The following is a 25,466-nucleotide window of genomic DNA, read 5'->3' as shown; positions in this document are numbered from 1 at the left end:
TTGGCTCAACATCAGGAGTGAATAAGGATTCCCTCAAGGAAATACCAGCTCCTGGGATTTTCAGCATCATCTCTATGCGGAGGAACCTCAGATGTGTTTTCCCAGCCCTGCACTCTCCCCTGACCTTCAGTCCTGAATCTCCAGCTCCCTATCGGACGTCCCCAAGAGGATGTCCCTTAGACATCTGAAACTCAACATGTGCCCAACACTGCACTTCTGATCTCCCCCCAGCCCTCCCCTCTGCTGACATTCCCTATGAGGACTGAGTGTGCCACCATCCTGCCAGTCACCCAGGCTTCCGACCTAGGTGTCGTCCTGCACCCCTCATTCTCTCCCTCCTGCGCCCCATATCTGATCCCTGCCAGGACCTGTCAGGTCTACCTTCCCCCATCTCTCTCCTCTGATACTGCTATGACCTTGGTGCCACATCCTCCACTCCTCATGCCTCAGCTATTGCAATGGCTGATCTCACAGCCTCCACTTTCTCCTCACTCCAGTCTCTCCTCTACTCAGTTATGAGAGTGATCTTCCTAAAGGGCCGGTCTCACCAAGTCACCCCAGCTCCACCTCAGTCAGCCAGCACCACTGGCTCTCTATTGTTACTAGGACCAAATATCAGATAAGTAAGAAGATAGAGAGGAGAGGTTGGGGGCAGGTGGAGCCGCCTGATTTGTCAGGGCAGGACCAGGATTCTCATTCCTTCATCTCTCCAGTGGCTTTTCATACTTTCTCTCCTCCTAAATCCCTTTGTTCTGTTCTTACTGGTGACAAGCTGAGGAAATGTTAGAGTCCTGGGAGGTTCCACCCAAAGGGGAAAATGATCCTGTGGTGTAGATCCCTGCTAGAGTTATGAACTAGACCCTCCAGGTCACCCAGCAGGGAGAGATCTGAGGAGGGACAGGCCTGGGGCACAGAGGGGCATCCAGGGAAATGTCAGCTCCTTCAGTGGCTCCTGGATTCAATGGAGGGGCAGACACTTGCCCACTTTCAGCCCCCCTCTTCATTCGTCTCTCAACCAAAAGAGAAAAAGGGGAGTCCTTCATGTTCTGTTTTGCTGTAGGGTTGGAGTCACTTGTGAGATTTGAATGGGAATGAATAAAATCCTCCTTGAGCTGCAGATTCCCATGAGGCTTCCCTTGGGGGCAGAACCCCACTGAGCTTCTCAGGGTGGGAAAGAAAGGTCACATGTGCTCCGGTCAAGGTTTCCTTTTCCATTCTGATTCCCACCTTTATGTAGCCCTCTCGGTAGGCAAGCAAAAGAATCCCAAGGCCATGACCTGGGTCTGCCCCTCACTGGCTCTGTGACCTTGGCCATGTCCCTGACCTTTTCTTGACCTCAGTTACTCTTTGTTTCAAATGAGACTGGCTTCCAGCTTCCTGGCCTCCCTATGAGAAGTAAATAATGACCTATCAACTGAAAGCCTGACTTAAAGTCCAGCTGTGATGTGGGAGCAAATATATGTCTTTCGTCTATATAAAGCAGCTGGATTGGTAATAGTGGGTAATAAACGATGTCAACTGTCACCATACTTGTGTGTTTGCGCCTTGCCCTGTGACTAAGGAGATATAGGGCAGTTTTAAATCAGTCATTCCCAATGTTTGGACTTGATGTTAACTGTCCTTTATTGAAAAGCAGCTCTTCAAGTTTTGAACTTGAAATCATGGTTTGAATTTATAAAGGGATTTAGGGTGTAGACTCGTGGGCTTCTCTTAATTGGGGAAAGAAATTTACCTATCATGATCATATTTCTAGGCAAAAACAAGAGTGCAGTGAACATTTAATGTGAGGCAACAGACGCCTTGTTATTTTTGGAAAACAAGCCAAAATCCTTTCTATTTCCCTGTGGCTGGGATAAAGGACTGGGTGAACATCAGTCACTTGTAATGGAACAGCAAACTCTACTACCAAAGGGAATGTGAGCCTTTGGAGATAGCCAGATGTGTGATAGGAGCCTTTCCTTGACTGGGTGAGTTAAAGTTTGGATGAAGAAGGGGGTGCTAGTCCACTAGGCGGTCTTGGAATGAAAGGGACTCACTGTGGTTAATGATGACACACAGGGAAGAACTGAGATTTCTCAGGCAGAGAACGTTGCCCTATGACCTGCCCCATCCCTTAGGAGTTACTGACTTTTGTAGAAGAGATATGGCTGATTTTCTGGGAACACCTATTCTTTCTCAGTTGCTCCATGGTCAGGAACTGCATAAGGGCATTGCCTTAGTTATACACATATGGACAGACGAAAGTATTGTTTGTTAGGATAATGTACCATAATGCTTCATAGAGATACTGTCATCTTTATTCAGTATTTGGCATGTTGTGGACACTTTTCAAAATATATTGAGACGCTGAAAAAAACTGACAAAATTGGTCTGGCCTCAAATAGGAGACTCCTTCTAAAATAGGGTAAGGTTGTCAATGACCTAGAGAAAAGAGAGCCATGTAAATGTATCTAAATGTTATCTGGGACTCATCTTTCTCCCAACCCTCGGGGTCCTCAGGGAGCCACCAGTGAAGGGGAACTGAGCCTGGGCAAAGTGGACCCCCCCCCCCCCGCTGAACGCCTGTGGCCGGTGACGTCACCTCAGATGTTGGGGAGGCGGGAGTCTCCCAACCCCCCCACGCCGCCGCCCCTCCCTCCGCTGCCCCGACCAGACAGCCCACTCACTGCTCTTCCAGCAGTCAGCATCCCTGTACCATGTTCTCTCTCTGACTCATTTTCTCCTGCCCCACACCCTCTCCTGCTCATTTCCCTTTCTTTCAAACACCTCTTCAGGCTCATTCTCCCCTCCCCCACACCCTCTCCTGCTCATTTTCTCTTCTCCCAAACACTTTCTCAGGGTCATTTCCCCTCCCCCCACCGCCGCTTACAGGTGGTTGGAGCAGCCATTGGGGAGTCCTGCCTCTGGCGGGGACAGAGGGAGGGAGTGGACACCAGGGAACAGAACTGGTGCCCAGAGACCCCCTGCTGTCTGTCCAGACCTCCCTCTGTCCCCCTCTTCAAAACCCCTGGGCTTTGTGTATTATCCAGGAGTGCTAAAATATTTCCTCTGTATATTCATGTGAAGTAGTAATTTTTCATTCTCTCTCTATATAAACTTTTTATACTCTGTATACTCTTTATGAGTATTGAATGACTCTATAATCCTAAAAATATAGGATTTTATGTATGCATGCATACATACACATACATAGGGGTATATAATCCTATATAGAACAAAACCACCTATATTTCATTTATATATATTCTCAGTATTCATCTATGAGTGCTTATATGGCTAGAGAATCTCTGTCTTGTAAAGAACAAGTAAGTTATCGTGCAAATCAATCTATATCTAAATATATGAATATTTATATATAATCGTATATGGAACAAAGATCTCCTATATTTAATTTATATATATTCTTTTTTCATCTATGAATGCTATTCTATATGGCTACAATGTTGCCTAAAACAGAAATAATTCCTATTTCTGTAAATTAATGTATAGAATATGTATGACATACATATACATGTATACATGTATGTATGTATGTATGTGTATATATATATATATATAAAGACAGAGAATATACACAGAGATATATATTTATACTCAGGCTCTTTCTCTTCAGTCCTATTTCCATGTACTCATTTATGCTTTCTATAAGGTCATTTATATGACATACATTTTATCTCCTCATAAACATTAGTAATCATTCTCTCTTTTCCTACCTATATGACACATTCATTCTCTATTCATCTGTAGGAGTATCCCTATTATCTCTTTTCATTTATATCTTTCTGTGAGTGTACAAGTATTTTCTCTCCCTATTTTAACCTATGAGTTCTCTTATACCTTCCCTATAGACCTGAAAGTATTCTGCTTCTCTAACTCCTCCTAGGCCCAGGAAAATGCACAAGCAGGGCTGTGAGCAGAGCAGATGGGGCTCATCCCCCTTTGGAACCAAAGGAAGAAGCTCATTCAGGGAAGGCCCAGGCCCAGGCACACCCTGCTAACTGTATGTCCCAGGCTGGCCCCACCCCACAGTCACAACTGAAGACTCCCCAAAGCCTTGGTTCTAGGGGAAGCTGCCCCCCAGCGTATGGATCACAGCTTCCCAGAGACTTTCAACCCATGAAGCTTGGCTGTCAGAAGAGGGAGAGGCTAACAAGGAAGCCAGCTGGTCTGGAAGGCAAGAGAGATCCTGGCTTAAGGCCTGAGTCTGCCCCTCACTGGCTCTGTGACCTTGGCCTTGTCTTTGCCTCCTCTTGACCTCAGCTACCCTTTTTCTCTAAGTGAGGATCTGGTAGCCCTCCCTTCCCCCCAAAGCTACAGGCTTATTCAGATTCCACCCCCAAATGCCTTGCCTACCCAACCACCCCCTCTGACTAAGAAAACCCTGCTCCCTTAATGTTGCTCTTTGGGGTCTGCCCCCAGCCAGGAAGATCCTCTGTTCATCTCACTGTAAAGGCCAAATGACGCCCGAGGTATTCCCACCACACACAGGTCAGGTCACCCTCAGAGCCCATGGAGGTGGTGGGTAAAGGTCCATTAAGTGACCACGTGAGGATCATTTCCCTCCCTTTTGTTGGGATCTGGCACGTTATTTGGTGGCTAGTTGTGGCTGCTGTTCAGGCCCCTGAGCTTCAGGTGACCACTGGGTACATTTCTCATTCCCCAGGCTTCTCTATCTCCTCAGATAGCGACTCTCAGTCCTCAGGTGTAGTGAGGAAGCCCAAAGCCAAACAGATGGACCCCCCAGTGAGAGCTGATGGTAAATAATATAGGTGTGAATTTTTGTGCATTCAAAGGTCTCCCACTGGGAAACCTGCCCCAACCACCCCCCCCCCAAGTGCTAGGTTAGTTCCCTTGCTCCTCCCCTGTTCCATACACCTTCTGGGATTCATTTTAGGCCCAACCTTTCTCCATGCTGGTCTAATACTTTCATTTGGGATAGCCCCCAATCAGCAAGTTCTGCCCTTAAACTATCCCTAAAGCCTGGAATCAGGCTGAATGTGCATCCCACAGGGGCTGCCACATCTAAGAGCTCAGCAAGGCAGAAAATCAAAGAGATGTGGACACCACTTGGGGACCATTTTCCTTCCAGGAGCAGAAATTCAGGAGTGTGGGACTTATGTTTTTTATGTTTCCTGGCCCCTTGTCTCCCATCCTCAGGAGCCTGGGCCTCAGGTGAGCTTTGGGCTGGTTCTTTAGCATATCTCACCTCTCTTCCATCCAATCCCCACTGACGGGTCCTCAGGAAGCCACTAGGGAAGTGCAGCAGAGGCTGAGCAAGGTGGACCCCCAGCTGAGTACAGATGGGCTGTGATATCAGCATTCAGTTTGGTGAGGCAGCAGTCTCCCAGGCCTCAAGACCCCCCCCCATGAGACATCCCACTCACTCCTTTCCCTGCAGTCAGCACCACTCTCCCTATGAGGAAAAGGAGGCCCCCTGCCACCTCTGTCCACCAGACCCACCAATAGCAGAAACAGATATTCTTGTGTTACCTAGTACATGGACTTTAGGTTAGAAAATTCTTTTCAACTGAGTATTTTCCCCTCAATTTTTGTGTCAAACGTTATGCTTCCATAGCCTGATGAGCAAGGTTAGCCCATCTCCTCTGAAGGTATGTGGACCTTAATATTGATTTTGTAACTACTTTCCAAGAAGACTTGAGCAGGTGTATGGTGAATGTAAATAATAGCCAATAGCTAACATTTTTTAGAATCTTTTGAGGTTTGCAAAGCACTTCACAAATCTGAGCTCATCCGATCCTCCCAGAAACCTCCGGAGATAGGTGCTCATCTCCTCCGGATTTTACAGTGGAGGAAAGTGAGGCAGACTGAGGCTCACACTTACTCAGGTTTACACAGGTAGGAAGCAAGTGTCTGAGGCTATATTTGACCTCGTCTTTCTAACTCCAGAGTGAATGCTCTATCTACCTGGCTGCATCTTAAAAAAGCAGATTATGACAATGACAAAAAGAAATGTGCCCAGGACAAACTGGCCAGCTGGCTGGAGTTTGGAGTGTGTGCAGACAGGATGGGGGACTTAGCCTGGGAAGGGAGTCTGCATCAAGAATGGGAAGGGCTCTAAAAGCCCAACGGAACCATTTCTATTTTATCTTGGAGTCTGAAACTCTTCAGGCAGGAGAATGACAGGGTCAGAGCTGTGCTTTAGGGATGAACACCATTCGGGGAGTGGTTTTAGGTTGCCTTGGTGAGGGCACAGAATGGATGCAGGAAGACCCCCATTCCTCAGTCTCCACCACCACCATTAACATCATCACCAGGAGGCCATGGCTATTGTCCCCAGTCTGTACTATGGGGGATCATGGTGTGAATGGGCAGAAGGTCATCTGTAAAAGATGTGGAGGAAGTGGGATCAAGAAGACTTGGCAACTCCATGGTTTCAGGGTGGGGGGGTCAGCCTAAGCCTGAGAGGTCAAGGAGAACTCCAAGACAGCAGATCCAAATCATGAATCTTCACCCACAGAAACTGAGAAGAAAGAATGAAGAAGCACCAAGAAGCAAAAGAAAGATATCTGGATCTAGACAGTAAAATGAAGAATTTGAAAAACCTCATGGAAATTTGGGATGAAATATCAACAATAGGTGACCTATCAGACACATGGATGGAGTCTTTCTTTACACTGCAAGTTATACTTTTTCAGGTTCCTATCTCAGTGTTCCTGGGCAAAAGGCCCTTAGACCACAAGAAAGTGTAATGGGGGAAAATGGGGTACGGGTTTGGTTAGGGGTTGTGGTTCTTAGGAATTCCTCTTTAAAGAATTACACCCTCTTGCACACAAAAGTAATTAGAATAAGGTGGTAGTTTATTTAGGAGCAAGGGAAGGGAACGGTGGGGGGAGGGAAACCATGAAAGAAATCCTTGGACTTTTCATGGGGAGATTGGCATAAAGCACATGGCTCAGAGGTACCAAATCTCCCCGAACAGGAGACTGGAAAGTACTTTTATAGAGGACTGATGGGGGTGGACCATCTGCCCGTGAAAAGTTCCTCTAGTGAGAGAGGACCATCCCCCACTGGTGGTAGCTGGGGGAATTGGGTGAGGAGTGGAGGACCATCCCCCACTGGGAATTGGGTGAGGGGTGGCTACAGATCCCTCTTCAGAATGCAAAGGCCGCAGCCACACCCAAATTTATCTCCCCAGGGTAAGGGAGACCAGAATGAAGGGTAGGAATCCCAAGCTAGCTCAGTCCGATTTGGTTCAATTTATCTCTCTAGGCGTTATCTGTCCTCTGGTTTAGTCTCTCAAGGAGAAGGTTCCTTGATGTGCCCCCAGAGAACTTCTGGGGTGCTCTGCACCCCATGACAAAAGAGACCCTTTCTATCACAGTACAGTCTGCAGAGCCTCTTTTGGGGGACAGGTGAGTCCTATCAGGAGAGAGACACTCTTTTAATTATATGTATTCATGGTGAGAGAATCCCCCTTAAGATGCCTTATGTAGTTGGCATCTGCTTGGACTGGGACCATGGAAAACTGCCTTGGACAGAATGCTCAGGATGGCCCATTCCTAGCAACACTGCCAATTCATGGTGATCACTCCACAATCCTTGAGCCTTCTTCCTCCAGGTCTACTCATTACTATTTTCCTATAGCCAGATCTGGGAAAAGAGATGAGGCAGTCATGTCTTTACAAGGAGAAGAAGATGAGGGTGCTCATGATTAAAATGAATCAGCAGCAGCAGGAGACGAATTAGAAGGAGTAGGAGAAGAAGAAAAATGAATCAAATAATGAACTTTTAATGGAATGTCATCCTGTGCTCTGCTCATTGGGAAGACTTTTTTGAACAGTTCCTACGGTATAGTTTTTTAAATCTCCCTCCTTTGAAGAAATAATATTTAGTGATTAAAAGTACTTCAAGTAGGGGCAGCTAGGTGGCGCAGTGGGTTCAAATCTGGCCTCAGACACTTAACACTTACTAGCTGTGTGACCCTGGGCAAGTCACTTAACCCCAATTGCCTCACACACAAAAAAAGAAAAAAAAGTACTTCAAGGATTTAGAGTCAAGATGACAGAGTTGTAGCAGGAAGTACAACAAATCACCCCCACCAGGTGTCTTCCTCAAAGACCTAGAAAACAGACCAGACCAAATTCTGACCAGGAAATCAAGCCAAATGCCCCAGCACCGCAGCTGAGGGACAATGACAAAGATATGTCTGGACACTGTGGAAGGGGACTTTTCCAGGAGTTTAGAATCTCATTTCTGCTATTCTTATAATCCAGAAGAGTTGGCAGAGATGGGAAGAAGAGGAGGGTTGGGGAGGAGAAGGAAAGGGGTGGAGGGAGAGGTGACCAACTCTTCCACATGGGTTGTCTTTAAAGTTATGAACTCCCTTTTTTCTCCCGGGCAATGAGGGTTAAGTGACTTGCCCAGGGTCACACAGCTAATAAGTGTCAAGTATCTGAGTCCGGATCTGAACTCAGGTCCTCCTGAATCCAGGGCCAACGCTTTATCCACTGTACCACCTAGCTACCCCCTGTCTTTGTTTTTGTTTTTTGTTTTGTTTTTGCGGGGAAATAAGGGTTAAGTGACTTGCCCAGAGTGACACAGCTAGTGTCAAGTGTCTGAGGCCGGATACCCCCTGTCTTTGAAGTCATGAAGGAACCTGAGCAGACCTAGTAAGGGTGGCTGGGGAGAGAGGGGTAGGCCACCTGTGGTCCTGTGACCCTCTTTGAACAAACAGTGACTGTGGATCCAGGCCTGGCTCCACCAGACCTGCAGTCTGTGAGAAAGGAAGAAAATAGCCCCAGGATGCACTTCAGTAGCATCTACCTGGGACTGATTTCCAGCAATTGTATTCAATTTTGGATTAACTCTTAAAACGTTTCTGTTGTCTTTATGGTTACCTTTTGTTTCTCCATCAGTTTCATTCCTGAATATTTCCTCCCACTTCTTTCCAACAAGTCATTCTACAAAACAGAGATTTTAAAAAGACCAAAAAAAAAACTAATAAAAGAACACACAGTTCAGTCCATTTCATACAGCTCTTGAGCTCTCCTCCCTGTAATGTATTTAACCTGTACTATTGGGTCTCTTCAGCTCATTCTCCAGATCAAACATGCTAAGAGACCAAGGAGCATCTTTTCACCACTTTGGTCCCACTGCCCAGGATGGAGCTTCCTAGAATGAGAGGTACTTAATCAATGTCTACTGAAGCCCATTCATTCAGGAAGACAATTTGGTATTAAGCCTAAAACTGACTTAAAATGAGAATGTTCTTATACCTTATATATTGCTGAGAATATCCTGAAAAGATCCCATAAATAGGTCCAGATACTCCATGTCCCAAAAGTTACAGTGCAGATTTAAGTTCTTAAACCTCGAAGAATTTAAAGTTTAAGGTAGTTATCAAAATATTGACGGCAACACGATGTGGTCCCAAAGAACCTGGAACAAAATAGAGTTTTCTTGGTTTCAGAAATGGATGAATGAATTGTTCAGAGTCAGGGGAAAAGCAAATATCAACTTTCATTTATGGCCTGGCACATAGTAGGTGCTTAATGAATGATGATCATTGACTACTAAAAGCCACCCATTGTGCTAAGTGCTCTACCAACATGATTTCCTGTACTTCACACAATAGCACTGTGTGGTGCTATTTTAACCCCTATTTTTCAGTTAAGGAAACTGAGGCAGGCAGAAATGAAGTGACTTGCCTAGGATCTCACAGAGCTGGGAAATGTGTGAGACTGGATTTGAACTCTGGGCTTTCTGACTTCAGGCTCAGTGCCCTATCCCTGTGCCACCTGGCTGCCCAAGGGCACCTGACTGTAATAGAATATTATTGGGCTATAAGCAATGACAAACATGAAGATTTCAGGGAACCTTGGAGGACTTACAGAAATGAATTCAGAATAAACTGAGCAAAAGCAGTAACACCTCATGCAGGGTGACTGCAGAAACCTAAATGGAAAAGAAAAATGCTGTAAGAAATGATGGTATTAGGAGAGAGTGTTTGTGTGTGTGTGTGTGGGGGGGGGGAGTGAGAGCGAAAGAGAGAGAGAGAGAGAGAGAAACAGAAAAATTGTGTCCTTTTTTTAATGCACACCCTCTTTTCCATCATTAATAATACGAGGGAATGAGGCAGCTCCGAAGGGTTTTTTCCTAGGACTCATCTTCCTCTCAACCCTCGGGGTCCTCAGGGTGCCACCAGTGAAGGGGGGGATGAGCCTTGGCAATGTGGACCCCCTGCTGAGCGCCAGTGGCTGGTGACGTCATCTCAGTCGTTGGAGAGGCAGGAGGGAGAAGCCCCGCCCTCTGCCGGCCCCCACCATCCATCCCACTCCCTCCCCTTCCCGAAGTCAGCTTCCCTTCCTCCAACACTGGCTCAGGCTCTTTTTTCCCCTCCCCCACTCCCTCTCCTGCTCATTCTCTCTTCTCTCAAATATTTTTACTGGCTCGTTTCCCCTCCCCCACCACAGCTACATGTGGCTCCAGCTGCCAGCGGGGGGCGGGGTGGTGAGTTGCGGGGGGGGGCAGTGGGGACGGGAAGAAAATTCTGCCTGTGGCCATTTCGAGAACTGGGACGGAGGGAGGGAGTGGACACCAGGGACCAGGACGGATGCCCAGAGACCCTCTGCTGTCTGTCCAGACCTCCCTCTGTCCCCCCCTTCAAAATCCCTGGGCTTTGTGTATTCTTATCCATGAGTGCTCAAATATTTCCTCTGTATATGAATGTAGGGGAGGAATCTTCCATTCTCTCTATTCCTCTTTATGAGAACTGAATGACTCTTTATAATCCTAAAAAAAATATAGGATTTATACATTCATACATAAATACATACATATATAACATACATCAGGCTATGTAATCCTATATAGAACAAAAACTCCTATTTTTCATTTATATAACATCTCAATATTCTTCTATGAGTACAATTATATATAGTTACAGAGTCTGTCTTGAAAGGTACAAATAAGTCATATTTGTGCATCAATATATAGAGAACATATATAATCCTATATAGAGCAAAGATCTCCTATATTTAATTTATATATATTCTGTCTTCATTTATGAAGACTCTTGTCTATGTCTATAAAGTATCCTAAAATAGAAATGATTCCTATTTATGTAAATGAATGTATGACATCTCATATTTCCTACATATGAGAATATGTAGGAATATACAGAGGCTATACACACACAGATACATATATATTTGTACTCAGGTTGTTTTTCTGCATTCCTATTTCCATGTACTCATTTATGCTTTCTATAAGGTCATTTATATGACGTACCCATTTTATCTCCTCATAAACGTTAGTGATCGCTCTCTCTCTTTTCCTACCTATATGACGTATTCATTCTCTATTTATCTATAGGAGTATCCCTATTATCTCTTTTCTTTTATATCTTTCTGTGTGTGTACACTTACATTCTCTCCCTATTTTAGCCTATAAGAGTTCCCTTATACCATCTCTATGTACCTGAAAGGATTCTCCTGCTTCTCTCCAACTGAGAGAATGTATGAAAACTCCTGTGTCTGTACAGAGTGAATCTATCAATACTCACATATAGGAATATGGACAGAGAATGAGGGTACCTGTATGTATAGGAATAGGGACTAAATGAGTCCTCAGAAACACAATATTTTTATAGAAAAATAGAAAGACGAAGTGCTTATATATAAGCATATATAGAGAGAATAGAAGAATAATCATAGATATCAGTCAAGAGACCATATAGTGTATGTATATATATATATATATATTTGCATTAACTGAATACACCATATTATATGTTTTTATAGAGACAAAGGGGAAACCCACATATATTGATGAATATAGAAAAATGATAGATGAATACTGAAATATGAAGAACAAGTAAGAATGGAGGAATATCCATACATATGAATACATGAAGCAAGCATGCCAATACTTAGATGTATGGATATAGTGAGAGAAGAGGTGATTACTCCTACATGTCAAAATATGCCTGGAAGATCAGAATCCTCATCTCTGACCTGATATGTCCAGATCTTCCACCATCTTTTCCATGAGATTTCCTTTAGGAATTAAGGTTCCTAACCGGTTTTGCCTTTGTTTGCCCAAACTCTTCTCTTTACAACTCAATCAGATGTTTCTGAAGACAATCTGGAGATCCTCTTTCATCTCCTCACAATGGTCACTAATAGATAAGGATTAAAATATTTTATGAAATTATACTACTGCTGATGCACAAGTGTGGATATATATACTTGTAGGAGGGTGTGGGTTTCTGTGTGAGCACGTGTGTCTGTGTGTGTCTGTGTCTTAACTTCCATGCCACCCTGTGTTCCTTCATTGTTGACACATTGATATAGATCAGTCTGGAGGGTGTTTGATGCAGGCCACATCTTTCTATGTTGTGCTTTCCTTTGGATTTCTATCAATCAGGGAGGACCTGCTGAGGAAGTGTTTATACCTCTCCTGGTGAACTTGCTCTCATATTTCAGGACTCATTTTGATAAACAACTGGATTCTTCTGCTTCTCGCCTCTTTAGGCAATTTGAAGCAAGAGATAATGTTCCTGATAAATGCAACTGAGGCTGCTTTCTGCAGGATGGGGGAGAAGCCCTCTTTCCCTGGTGGGCAGAGTCCCATTGACCTGCCCATGATGGGAAGGGAAAGGGCACAGGACCCCTGGTCAAGGGGTTACTTGGGCTTCCTTTCCCACCCTGATTCCCAGAGCACCTTCTGTAGCCCAAGAAGGTCCCTTTGCACAGCTGACAATTCCCCCCTCTTTTCTGTGAATATTCCTTCCCATCACTGAAAGCCCAACTACCCCTACAACCCACCTCCAACAAGCAGGTCTTGCTCCCTGCCTCTCCAGGTCTGGCCTCCTTGGGCCAAGGTTTTGCCACTGCTACCATGTTGGGCATGTCCAGGGGACACCTTTTCCCTATGTCAAGATATCTCCGAGGGATGATGACTGCAGGGAAGGGGTGAGTGGGATGGCTGGTGGAGGAAGGGGCATTGTTAGAGATAGGGAGACTCCTGCCTTACATAGATGGGTGCTTATGTCAGTGGCCATTGGAGCTCAGCTGGGGGCCCACCTTGCCCAGACTCAGCTCCCCTTGGCTGGTGGCTCTGTTCATATAGGTGTATAGGTGTAGTCACACTCTATATTCTATATATATCATTTTAATATATACATACACATATGTATGTGTGTATATATGCATGTACATATACATATATACACACATACACACGCACACACACACACACACACACACACACATATATATCCTAGACCCTCTCTATATACCTGAAGGTATTCTCCTGCTTCTATCCTTGTGAGAGAATATGTCTAGACTCCTCTGTCTGTATAGTAAGTCTATCAATACTCACATATAGGAATATAGACATTGAATTAGGGTACCTGTATGTACAGGAATAGGGACTGAATGAGTTCTTATAAATGCAGTATTCTTTTTTTTTTTTTTTGCAGGGCAGTGAGGGTTAAGTGACTTGCCTAATGTCACACTACTAGTAAGTGTCAAGGGTCTGAGGCCAGATTTGAACTCAGGTCCTCCTGAATCCAGGGCCAGGGCTTTATACACTGCACCTCCTAGCTGCCCCAAAATGCACTATTCTTAAAAGAAAACAGAAAGACTAGATAAGTGCTCATATATAGGAACTTATAAAGTGAATATATGAATAATCATATACATGAGTCCAAAGAGACCAGATTTTATATTTGTACACACTGAATATCTAAATGTTCATATACATGTTTCTATAGAGAAAAAGGAGGAAACCCACACATATTGATTAACATATAAAAGGATAGATGACTAATGAAATATTAACAGCAGGGAAGTATGAAGGAGTATTCATACATATGAACATATAAAGAGAACCTCTCAGTGATCTGATGTATTAGTGAGAGAAGTGAGTACTCCTACATGTCAAAATACACATGGAAAATTGGAATGCTCAAACCATGAGGAGATATGTCCAAGTCTTCCACCAGTTTTTCCCATGAGATTTCTCTTAGGAGTTAAGGTTCTCAGGCTTCTTTGCCTGATCTCTCCTCTTCCCAAGTCAATCAGATGTTTCTGAAGACACTCTGCAGATCCCCTTTCATCTTATCACCATGATCATTCATTGATATAGATTAGAAATTTTTATGAAATGATTTTGCTGGAGGTGCAGAATTGTGGGTGTCTGTTAGTGTAGGAGCATGTGTGTTTCCATGTGTCTTTGTGTGTGTGTGTGTGTGTGTGTGTGTGTGTGCTTATGCCCTAACTTCCATCCCAGCCCCAGTTCCATCATTGCTACCACATTGGAATAGGTCAGTCTGGAGTGTGTTTGATGCAGGCCACATCTTTCCAAGTTGTGCTTTCTTTGGGATTTCTATTAAATACCAACTTGGCTCCAATCAGGTTGGGCCTGTTGAGGAAGTGTTGCTAGCTCTCCTGGTGAACTTATTCTCCTATATTCCTGAACTCATTTTGATGAATAGTTGAATTTGAATTGCTGCTTCATAGCCTAGTGATAGATGTCCATGAGTATCTCCTGAGCTTCTAATGCATTGTTTATTCTCTGAATACAATCAATCCTTCTTTCAAATTCATGGAGATGGACACAGGGTTCAGATAACAGACAGGGGAAAAGGGAAAGTAGTTGTCCATGTCCAGAATTGATTCATTTAGTCACCTACTTAGGGAAGTATATTTCACTTCCTATTGATGTCCCTCTTTTAATTGTTTATATTAAAAATGTTTATAATAGCTACCATTTCTTTAGTTTTTTAAGGATTGCAATCCTTAAAGCACTTTACAAAAATGACTTTCATTGTTCCTCACAGCAACCTAGGGCTTCTCATACTGATTTTACAGCTGAGGAAACTGAGGCAGACAGAGGCTACATGACTTGCTCAGGTGCACACAGCTATATTTGAGGCTATATTTGAATTCAGGCCTTTCTTACTCCAGAGTGAATATTCTATTCACCTCACTGTATTTGAGAAAGGCAGCCTACCTTAATGGCCAGCCAGAGGAAATACCATCATGACAAACTGCCCAGCCTAGCTGGAGCACTGAGTGTGTGCAGAGGATGATGGGGTAGTCAGCCTGTAAGGGAAGGCTGGATGGATATGATGAAGGGCTTTAAAAACCAAACAGACAGGGGCAGCTAGGTGGCGCAGTGGATAAAGCACCAGCCCTGGATTCAGGAGCACCTGAGTTCAAATCTGACCTCAGACACTTCACACTTACTAGCTGTGTGGCCCTGGGCAAGCCACTTAACCCTCGTTGCCCTGCAAAAAAAAAAAAAAAAAAAAGCCAAACAGAACCATTTGCATTTCATGTTAGAGGCAAATGTGGCCAATGAAACTTCTTGAGAAGCAGAGTAACAGGGTCAGAGTTGTACTTTAGGACCAAATGCCAATTTGGAAGCTGTGTTAGGATAGCTTTATAATGGGAATTATGGGTGTCTGCATTTTTATTAATGATTATGACTGGGGGCCTAGGACCATGCCTTCTGTAACTTTTGGTTAGCTGAAATTCTGTCTTTTGTTAATATGAACCTCCCCTGACCAATGCCTGTTCCATGGCAAGCAAAAATTTACTTCACTACTTTACCTTAAACATGCCTTAGCTAAGAAGCCAGAGGAACCATTTCAACTGTCCCATGGCAGGAGGAATGATCAGGGAACCCATGGGAGCTGACAAGGTCAAGGAGAGGGGTAGAGGCACGACGGACACAGAGAGCAGTTGGGGGCTCAGGACAGACAGAGAGAAACGGGATGCATCATTTCATCATCACCCACTGGAAACCTTTTGGCCTGCTAAAGGCCTCACAGCGGGAGGCCAGTAAAGGATGGGGGGGGTGGGGCACAGTAGAGAGAACCTACTGCGCAGGCGCGTTCTTGAGCTCAGGCAACGCCCTTCCTCTCGCGCCTTTGCCTGTGGTTACTCGGCTGACAGAGAGCGGTGTGGGTCTTGTGACTGGCGGTGATGTCCGACTGAGTGGTGAGGGGGCCGAGCCGCGGGGGCAGATTGGGGTGGCGGTGTCTGATCTTGGGTGGTCGTGAGGGACCCTAAGGGGTAAGGGGGTCTGCGTGGCGTTGTCATTGTTGGGGCGGGCTCGGGCCAGACAGTGGGTTTCGCCTCCACCCGGCCTGTCTAAGGCCTACTCGGGTGGCTGCCTACTCCCGCCCTGGGGGAGACTGAGGGAGGGCCTGCTTTATCCACCTTTGCTGAATTAGGACAGGAATTTGGGCCTGGGGCGGAGTTCTAAGGGTTCGGGAAGACCTCTAGGGCCGAATAGAAGAACCTTGAGCCAGATTGAGCCTTCTTGGGGAGGGTGGCGGGGAGAAGGAGGAAGAAGCAACTCTAGAAGGGGCGTCCTATTTCTTGCAGGTTGCTTCTGCCACCAACCCAAAATGGCGCAGAGTAGAGAGGATGAGATCCTCCCAGCTGCAGAAGAGCAGCAAAGTGAAGGGCCAGGGCTAGAGTGTGCCGCAAGTGTGCACGGGGATAGGGTCCTCTTCCCGTGTGCGTCCCCTGAATGTGTTCCTTACGTAGTTCCACGGGGAATTGGTTTCATTGAGAGTATCCAGTTGGAAAATTTTCTGTCCTATGCCACGCTGGGACCCGTGAAATTTGGGACCCATATCAACTTTGTGGTGGGACACGGTGGCAGGAGCGCATTACTGACAGCTCTCATCATTGGTCTTGGTGGGAAATCGTTAGGAACGTCTTTGAAAGACTTTGTGAAAGATGGAGCAACTTCGGCCAACATCTCCATCACTTTAAGAAACAGTGGTATCTATGCTTTTAAATCTGATGTGTATGGGGATTCGATAACTGTGCAGCGATGCATCTCTGTGGATGAAGGTCCAAGTTACAAACTAAAAGACCAAGGAGGAAACCATGTTTCTTCTGAGAAAGAAGAGCTTACAGCCATTCTTGAGCATTTTATGATACAGGTGGATAATCCAGCAGTTGTTTTGCTGCAACACGTAGGCAAACAGTTTGTGTGTGCTAGAAATGAAGGTGACAGATACAGATTGTTTCTGAAATCAACTAAGCTTGAACATATGAGAGAAGAGTACTCAGAACTTTTGGCAAAAAAAGCTAGAAGCCAGAATGAATTAGACCAAGCAAGGGAGGAGGTTGAGAGGCTCGGATATGAGGAAGCACAGATAGGGAAGCATTTTCAGAGCAGGGCTGCTTTGAGGGAGAAATTAGAGGACTTGAAACATGAGATGGCTTGGGCATTAGTGAATGAAACGGAAAAAGATCTTAATAATATGCTAATCCATATAAATTTTGGAGACCAACAAGCTGAGATATTAGATCAGGAACTAGAGGCTTCAAGGGCCAAACTGAATGAAGCAGAACAGGAGCATAGATCCATTCAAGAACACTTGCAAAAGTTAAATGAAGAAGGGGAAGCATTGAAGCCCAAATGCATCTCAGCAAGAGATGACGCCGAGAGCATGCAAAGGGCCTATATTCAAGTGGAGGTGGCCCTTAATTCTTCTCAAGATGAATTGAATAAATTAGAAAAAGTTGCAGAAAATATTAATAACAAAATTAAAGACACGAAAAAGAGTCTGCACCTATTAGAGTTAGAAAAGCAGAGAAAAATCTCTGTCTTGAAGGAAAAGTTAAAGAAACATAGGGAGCAAGAAGAGTTGCTTGTCCAAGACATAAAACTTATTCATCGGACTGTAGAAAAAGATGATGAAGAACATTTTCGAGTTAAGAAAGAAGAAGCATATGTACAGCAAATGCTGAATGAGGGCCAGCAACAGCTAATCCAATGGAAAGAGTATAAGTCTGACCCACTAAAACGATTTGGCCCCTATATTTCAGCTCTTCTTGAAGCGATAGACGGTGCTCACAGACAAGGGCTCTTTACCTGCAAGCCTATAGGCCCACTGGGAGCTTGCATTCGTCTCCGGGACCCTGAATTTGCTTTGGCTGTTGAGTGCTGCTTAAAGGGCCGCCTTCTTGACTTTTTTTGTGACAACCAACAAGATAAGCAAGCCCTTCAAGAGCTAATGACAACAGTTTATCCATTTGGCACTCCTCGACCGCAGATAATCGTGTCATCATTTGAGTGTGAGTTGTATGATGTAACAGAGAGAGCGGCTTGTCATCCCGAATATCCAACAGTTCTCACAGCCTTAGAAATAGATAAAACAGTGGTGTCCAATGCTTTGATTGATATGAGGCACATAGAGACTGTGCTGCTGATTAAAGATAACTCATTGGCTCATACAATGATTCAAGGTCAGGGACTCCCCAAGAACTGTACCAAAATTTTAACTGCCTGTGGTGATGAAGTATACGAGGGATGCTATTCTTCATGTGAAGAATCAAGACCTACTTACTTGGGTGATGTAGACCTTGAGATAAGTAATTTGGAAAAAGAAGTGGAAAATAGAATTGGACATTTGTCAGTATATCAGCAACATGTGAGTGAACTTGAAAAAGATATGAGAAAGAATCGAGAAACTATGGATAGTCATTATCAATATTTAAAAGAACTAAGGACTAAAGAAGTAAATATCACTTCACAAATCAAAGATCTTGGGAATAGAAATGAAAGCCAGTCGAAAGATATCTTGATTCTGGAACAGGAAGCTCAAGAAATTCAAGGAAAAATACAAGAAGTTGAGGAAAAGATGAAAGCTCAAAAGGACAAGATGGACAGTCTAAGGCAACTGGGAATTGAAGCTGAACAGAGATTTGAAAACTATAAGTCGAGATGTATTCAACTTTCAGATGTAATAGACTCTTTCATTGAGAAACAAAACGAGCTTGCTTCAGAAGTGGGCACCCAGAAGGAATCTGTGCTGCGTTGTGAAAATAATCTCAGGCATCACCTAAAATCTCTCCAAACAGAAAAAGAAGAGATGGCCATAAAAACGAGAGAACTCCAGAGGGAGACTTCTCTAGCCAAATATATGTGTCCTGAGCGGAAAGAAGTTACCAGAACTGCCTCTGTTCTTGACAATGAAATTAATATGTTAAAACAGACTATACAATCAGAAAACTATACTCACGGAAGCCTGGAGGAAATAAGGAGACAGTACCAAGAGATAAAAGAAAGATGCATAGCTCTAAATCTTCAAATGAAGAATTTGAAAAGGTATCTTATAAAACTGGATGAAATGACATCCCAAAGATTTGTACTGTACCACAAATGTCGAAAGAGTCTTTCTTTACAATGCAAGATGTACTTTCAGAGCTTACTATCTCAGTGGTCTTTTGAAGGGGAAATGGACTTGAATCACCAGAATGAGACCATTTCTATAACTTTCAACCCAGAAGAGGGGAACAAAGCTGTTTCCACTGGCATACAAGCCTTCTCAGGAGATAAACACGCTTTTCTAAACTTTTTGTTCATGCTTACTTTATGGTCCTTCACAGAATCACCCTTCAGATGCCTGGACTCATTTGAAGACTACATGGACAGAAGCCAAAGGAAAATTGGTGTGGACATGATACTTAGGGTAGCCCAATCCCAGAAAACCCGCCAGTTCATTGTACTCATCCCAGAATACCTGAGCCACCTTCCTCCAAGTCCATTCATTGAAATAATCCAAATACCAGACCCTGAAACAGAGAAGAAAATCCTGCCTTCCCAGGAAATCAAAACAGAAAAAATAGATTAAATATTCAATGTAATCACATTTTCTGTTCATTTTTTTAAATTTTTTTTCTAAAAGTTTGAAAAAAATCCCCCTATTTTAAAGTAATAATATTTAACAATTAAAAGTATTTCAAGATGTAAGAGTAGAAGGAAAAAGTACAGCCTACCATCCCCACCAAGCCTTTTCCACAAAGATCTAGAAAACACACCGGACCAAATTGTAACCAGGAAATCCAAGAAAAAGTCCCCAGCAAATGGTAGCTGAGGGAGAAAGCCATAGAAATCTGGACAATATAGATGCTGACTTGGCTATTACCCAGTGACTGAAAAAGAGCTAAGACTGACTGGGCCATTGTTTTGTGTTGAAGTATTTTTATGGTTTTTTCCTCATAACTTGTTTTCCAATGTTAAGAGAAGCTTATTGTAGTATAGGTTAGTAAACAATGTGTTCTTATAAACAAATGATATGGGATTTTCACATTGACAGACCACCAGTAGGAAAATGTGATAAGCAACTTCACCATTAGCTTATATCTGGAGGTATCAAAAAAAATTAATTGGCAAACAAACTAGTTCACTTGCCACCAATATGAACTTGTTTATAACCAGCTAGGTATAAGCAGGCCATAGCTAGATCTATAAAAATCTGACTGGTGGACTCAGTCTTCATTCTGCTCTTGGGCTGAGAATGGGCATTATTACCTATGTTCCCACACTTGAGACTCAAGCACCCACATCATGTTTGCTTGATGAGAGTGCTCATTGGCTGACGGGTTTGCAAACTTGCCAGTCAACCACCTTGTGGGAATACAGACAACTTCTAGTTTGACAGAGAGAAGAAACCTTGACATTGAATGCCTGTTCAAGACAGACTGCTGGCAAGCCCTAGGAAATCAGGTTAGTGGTTTATTCCTGTTTTTTGTTTGTTTTTTTATTTTGTTTCTTTTTGTGGTTTATTCCTAATGAGGTTAATTTTTGTATTGCTTAAATGGTCATTTAAATCAAGGGTTGGCATATTGTGGACACAGTCTGGTCTACAGCCTGTGCTTTGTATGGCTTCTGAGCCAAGAATTGTTGAAATGTAGTAGTCTTCCATAATCTCTGCAGAGAAGCCCTAAATAACATGTATTCAAGCACTTGCTTAGGACAGCCGGATATAGATGACATAACAATTAGGGAATATGAGAATCACAAAGTATTTAGATGTCGTAGAAAGGATGAACAAATAGAGGATAGGCAATTGCCCCCCCCAATGGTACAGAAAGATCAATAATTGTAAAATACCTAGCATAGTATCCAGCACACAGTAAGCAATATACACACTAGTTCTTCTTCCTCTTCCTCCATTTCCTCTCTTTCCCCCTTTCTTCCTATCTCCTCCTTCTCTTCATCATCATTGTTTTCAATGAAATGCTTAAAAGGGATTTGAACTTTAAAGGGAATATGTGTTTCTCAACTAGAAGTAAAAAAATTAGCAACTACATTCCACAGTTAAGTATGATGTATAAAGTTAGAAGGAAATATGGAGGCTTTCTGAGTGGGGACCAAAACAGCAGCATACATTAAAACAAGTGAGGAAGGCAGTGTAGCATACCATGCCCTCTTGTGCCAATCCCAACCCTTTTATAGACTAGAAGTTAGCTATGAAGGAGATTTTATGACTTGGTCCTGGTGGATCAAGCCAAAGGAAGATAATGCCAGTAGGGTTTGGGACTAAAAGGATAACTACTGGCCCTCAGATTAGATACCCTATTATGGGAAAAAATTGTCCCTGTTGGTATATGATGCTATCAGGTAGACCAAGGGCCTGACCTTGATTAGTATGTCATTTGCAGTAGGAAGACCAATTTCTATATTTGTATGGGCCAAAATCACCCAACACATATTGGAACTGCCACTATTCAGTTGGTACTGAAGTAGAAATGGCTTAAAACCAATAGAGCCAATGCTGAGGGATAAGCCATCTTTATGAGGAGATAGCAGCCCATCTCATTGACATGCCCTCTAAGAGATCAGAGAAGTATGATACCCAAACAAGTAAACTCCTTGTGGAGAGGTCTCTAGTCCCACCAGATCTTGCATTGTTGATAAACTGGGGCTAAAGATAGGAAAGGGAGGGGCAGTTAGGTGGCGCTGCAGTGGATAAAGCACTGGCCCTGGATTCAGGAGGAACTGAGTTCAAATCCGTCCCCAGACACTTGACACTTACCAGCTGTGTGACCCTGGGCAAGTCACTTAACCCTCATTGCCCCACCAAAAAAAAAGCTAGGAAAGGGAGTGATTCTGTACACAGCACTACTTTGGTCCATTTGCCAGAAGGTTAGACCTTTATTGAAATCCATTGGATTTCAGTTATTGGATCCATCCAGCAACCAGGTTCCTGGGACAGGATGGCAGATATTTTATTTTAGCCTACTCTCTAACAAGTCAATAAAAATATTGCAATCTGCCCATGCTCAAGGATAGGTTCTTATCTCCCTCCTACCTGAGCAAACACAGGCTCCCCTCTTTAATGACTAGCATTGTTAATTGTTTATTATGTCCAGACCGGAATGATTGAGAGCAATTTCACATTTCTCAGCCCATGAAGCCAAGCATTAGACTAAGGCCTAGGTCATTATGTGCAATTTCCACCTATCTTATAATCCACAGGCTGAAGGGAAGATAGAAAGATACTTGACTCAGGTGACTAAAATCTTAGAGGATGCAAAGACTACGGACCAGAAAGCAGTCATTAGAAAAGCAGTGAGCTAGTTAAATAATAGGCCAAGGAGAATTCATCTTGGATTGGTGGATGAGTTTAAAAGTATTGTTCCACCTCTCTATTGATTTGGAAAAAGAAGCAACAAATTCTCACAGAAAAAGCCAGAATGTGGTGGAGTAGACGTCCCCTCTCGCCCCCAGACCAGCAGCTTGTTCTAATGGAGACCACTGGGGTGGGGAAGTGGGATACACACTGGGCCTGGGAAGTAGTTTTAGGTCTCTTGATGACAACTTACATAGGGATATACCAAGTTCTTTTTCTTTTTAACAGATGTGCAGGTGCTGTGATTTCAACATCGGTGCCTTCCTGACTCCACTGATGCTCCTCGATGCCTATCTCATCGCACACCCTATCCTACGGAGCACCTCACAGTACCTGCTTGCAGCCCTTTGCAGCCAAGAACAGCTTCACCCTCAGGTTGGTTATTTGATATCCAACTGTTCCTGTAAATCACGGTTGTGACAAGCAGGATGCAAAAGGATATAAAACATTTGCCAATATGGCAGTGAGGCTTGCCACCCTATCGGAAGTAGAGGGTTTATGACCTTTGGGTTTGCCAGAGACGAAAGAAGACCTCACCGGGATACAAAATGGTTGCTTAAGCATCACTGAGAGGTGGTGCAGACAGTCAAAGACTTTAGACTTGCCTGGCCTGAAGAACAACAAAGGATTTGACAGAGACTGCCAGACAGAAAATTGTATCGGCTTGAATGGTGAAGACATGAAGAGACTTTATAACATGTTCTTCTGTGTTAGCTCCTGGTTCTGTCTGCAGAGGACTTGCCATGAGAGACCACAGGACGGATCGATAACTCTAAGTGTAATATTAATACTTGTGTGTACCATATGTTTCAACTCTAAGCAATGTTGTTGTTTGGATTGTATTAGTGATGACTAAAATAACTATAAGTAGACTCTTCTAGATGGCTACAGGGATAGCTAACAGCCAGAGGATAGAATGTAGTGAGAATACATCTGTTGCCTTGAATAGGTCGCCATTTTGTAATGAAGGGTTCTTATGTTCGTTTTTGTAGCTTTTCTTTCAATATTATGAAAAGCATATTGTGGCATAGGTTGGTAAACTATAGGTGACTGCCCATAAACAACTGATAAGTATATGTGACCCACATATAGGACAGACCACAAATGGAAAAATTTATTAAAGGACCTCACCATCATCTTACACCATCAGATAGCAGTCAAATGACTTAGTAAACAAATGAGGTCACCAGCTGCTAATCATAACCTGGTTGTAGCTAGCTAATGTCTTTAACTAGAACTATAAAAAAAACCACTGGAGGCCCTAAGCCTCAGCCTGATCTTGGGTGGAGACTGAGCCTGGAATCTGCATTCCCCACACTTGAGACTCAAGGCCCACTCCTCCCTCCCGCATTCAGTTGAGTACAGTGCCAATTGACTGATGAATGTTGGCCAATTTGCCAACCAACCACCTTGGAGGGGAATAGTTGGCTGGGCATAGAGAGAACCTTTTCCTTAGTACTGGTATGAGATAACCACTGAGAGATAAGTACTGAGAAATGATGTTGTTGGTTTGGTTCTAATGGAGTTAATGTTTGTATTGTTTAATAGTTAATGTAAAAAAGAGAAAAAAATAGTTAATGTAAATCACAGTAACCTGATGATTTATAAACACAGAAACCTAAGCTATCGGTGCAAGAACTCACTAATCCACAAAAAAATGCTGGGAAAATTGGTAAACAGTATGGCAGAAGTTAAGCATAGACCAACATATCACGCAGATAAGTTCAAAATGGGTATATATCTTGGACATAAATGGTAATATTATAAGCAAAGTAGGAGACCATGGAAACTATTCCCTGTCATACCTATGTGTAAGGGAAGAGTTCATGAACAAACCAGGGAAAAAGTGGGTCAAGGGAGGTAAAATGAATAATATTGATTACATTAAGTTAAAAAAAAGTTTTGCAGAAACAAAACTAATGCAGCCACAATTAGAAGGAAAGCAGGACATGGGGTGGGGGTGGGGGGAATGTTTATAGCAAATCTCTATGATAAAGTTCTAATTTCTCAGATATATAGGGAATGGAGCCAATATATCTGTAAAAATAAAAGCTATTCCTCAAATAATAAATGGTCAAAGGATATTAAACAGGCCATTTTCAAAATATGAAAAATTCTCTAAGTCACTAATAATTAGAGAAGTAACAATTAAAATAACTCTAATGTTCTAGCTCATACCCATAAGATTGGCTCACTTGACTGCAAAGGAAAATGACATGCTAGAGAGGATGTGGAAAAAGTAGAAAACTGATGCACTGTTAGTGGAGTTGTGAACTGATCCAATTATTCTAGAGAGCAATTTGGAACTATGTCTAAAGGACTATCAAACTGTGCATACCTTTTGACCCAATAATACCACTACTATGTCTGTATCCCCCACAGAGAAAAGGAAAAGGATCCATATGTACAAAAGTGTTTTAGCAGTTCTTTTTGTAACAACAAAGAATTAGAAACTGAGGGAATTTCCATAAATTAGGGAATGGTTGAACAAGTTTGGTATATTATTATAATGGATTATTATTGTGGTGTAAAACATGATAAAAGAAATGGTCTCAGAAAAATGTGAGAAGATATATGCACTGATGCAAAGTGATGTGAAGTGAACAGAACTAGGAGAACATTGTTTAAAGTAATAGCAATATACATGTATAACCCATATCTGATTGCTTGCTGCCTCAGGGAGGGGGAAGGGAGGGAGAGAAGGAGCGATAAAATTTGGAACTCAAAACTGTACTTAAAATGGTTATTATTTTTAAAAAAAAGAAACTAAAGTAACAGCAATGTTGTAATGATAACCAACTGTGAAAGACAACTATGCTGGTCAACACAGTGATCCACAAGAGTTCCAAAGGAATCTTGATGAAAAATGGTATCCACCTCCAGAGAGAGAAATGATGGTCTCTGAGTGTAGATTGAAGCATGTTTTCCCCCTACATTCACTATCTTTTGCAATAAGTTAATGTTAATAATATTAAATATGTTCTGTATTATTTCTTGGGTATAACTGCTATAATATTTCTTACCTTCTGAGTGGGTGGGGAAGGGGAGGGAA

General features: G+C 43.1%; 1 protein-coding gene across 1 annotated transcript; it reads left to right on the top strand.

Moving 5' to 3' along the window:
• Positions 1–16,384: 16,384 nt before the first annotated feature.
• On the top strand, positions 16,385–22,974 carry LOC122733907 (structural maintenance of chromosomes protein 6-like). Its single transcript, XM_043974618.1, has 3 exons — positions 16,385–18,805; positions 22,643–22,789; positions 22,933–22,974. Exons 1-3 carry the CDS (start codon positions 16,385–16,387, stop codon positions 22,972–22,974), a joined length of 2,610 nt encoding a protein of 869 aa, XP_043830553.1.
• Positions 22,975–25,466: the final 2,492 nt, after the last annotated feature.

The sequence above is a fragment of the Dromiciops gliroides genome, chromosome X (assembly GCF_019393635.1).
Source record: "Dromiciops gliroides isolate mDroGli1 chromosome X, mDroGli1.pri, whole genome shotgun sequence".
Taxonomy (NCBI): Eukaryota; Metazoa; Chordata; class Mammalia; order Microbiotheria; family Microbiotheriidae; genus Dromiciops; species Dromiciops gliroides.
The sequence above is the reverse complement of the archived record's forward strand: the minus strand, read 5'-3'. Positions and strand labels throughout refer to the sequence as shown.

What these genes read in the sequence shown, in the direction of transcription:
- LOC122733907 (XM_043974618.1), top strand. Translation starts at nt 16,385, where the DNA reads ATGGCGCAGAGTAGAGAGGATGAGATCCTCCCAGCTGCAGAAGAGCAG. An exon ending in TGGGCACCCAGAAGGAATCT is followed by an intron (nt 18,806 to 22,642) that starts GTGCTGCGTTGT and finishes TCTTTTTAACAG; the next exon opens with ATGTGCAGGTGCTGTGATTT. An exon ending in AAGAACAGCTTCACCCTCAG is followed by an intron (nt 22,790 to 22,932) that starts GTTGGTTATTTG and finishes TGGGTTTGCCAG; the next exon opens with AGACGAAAGAAGACCTCACC.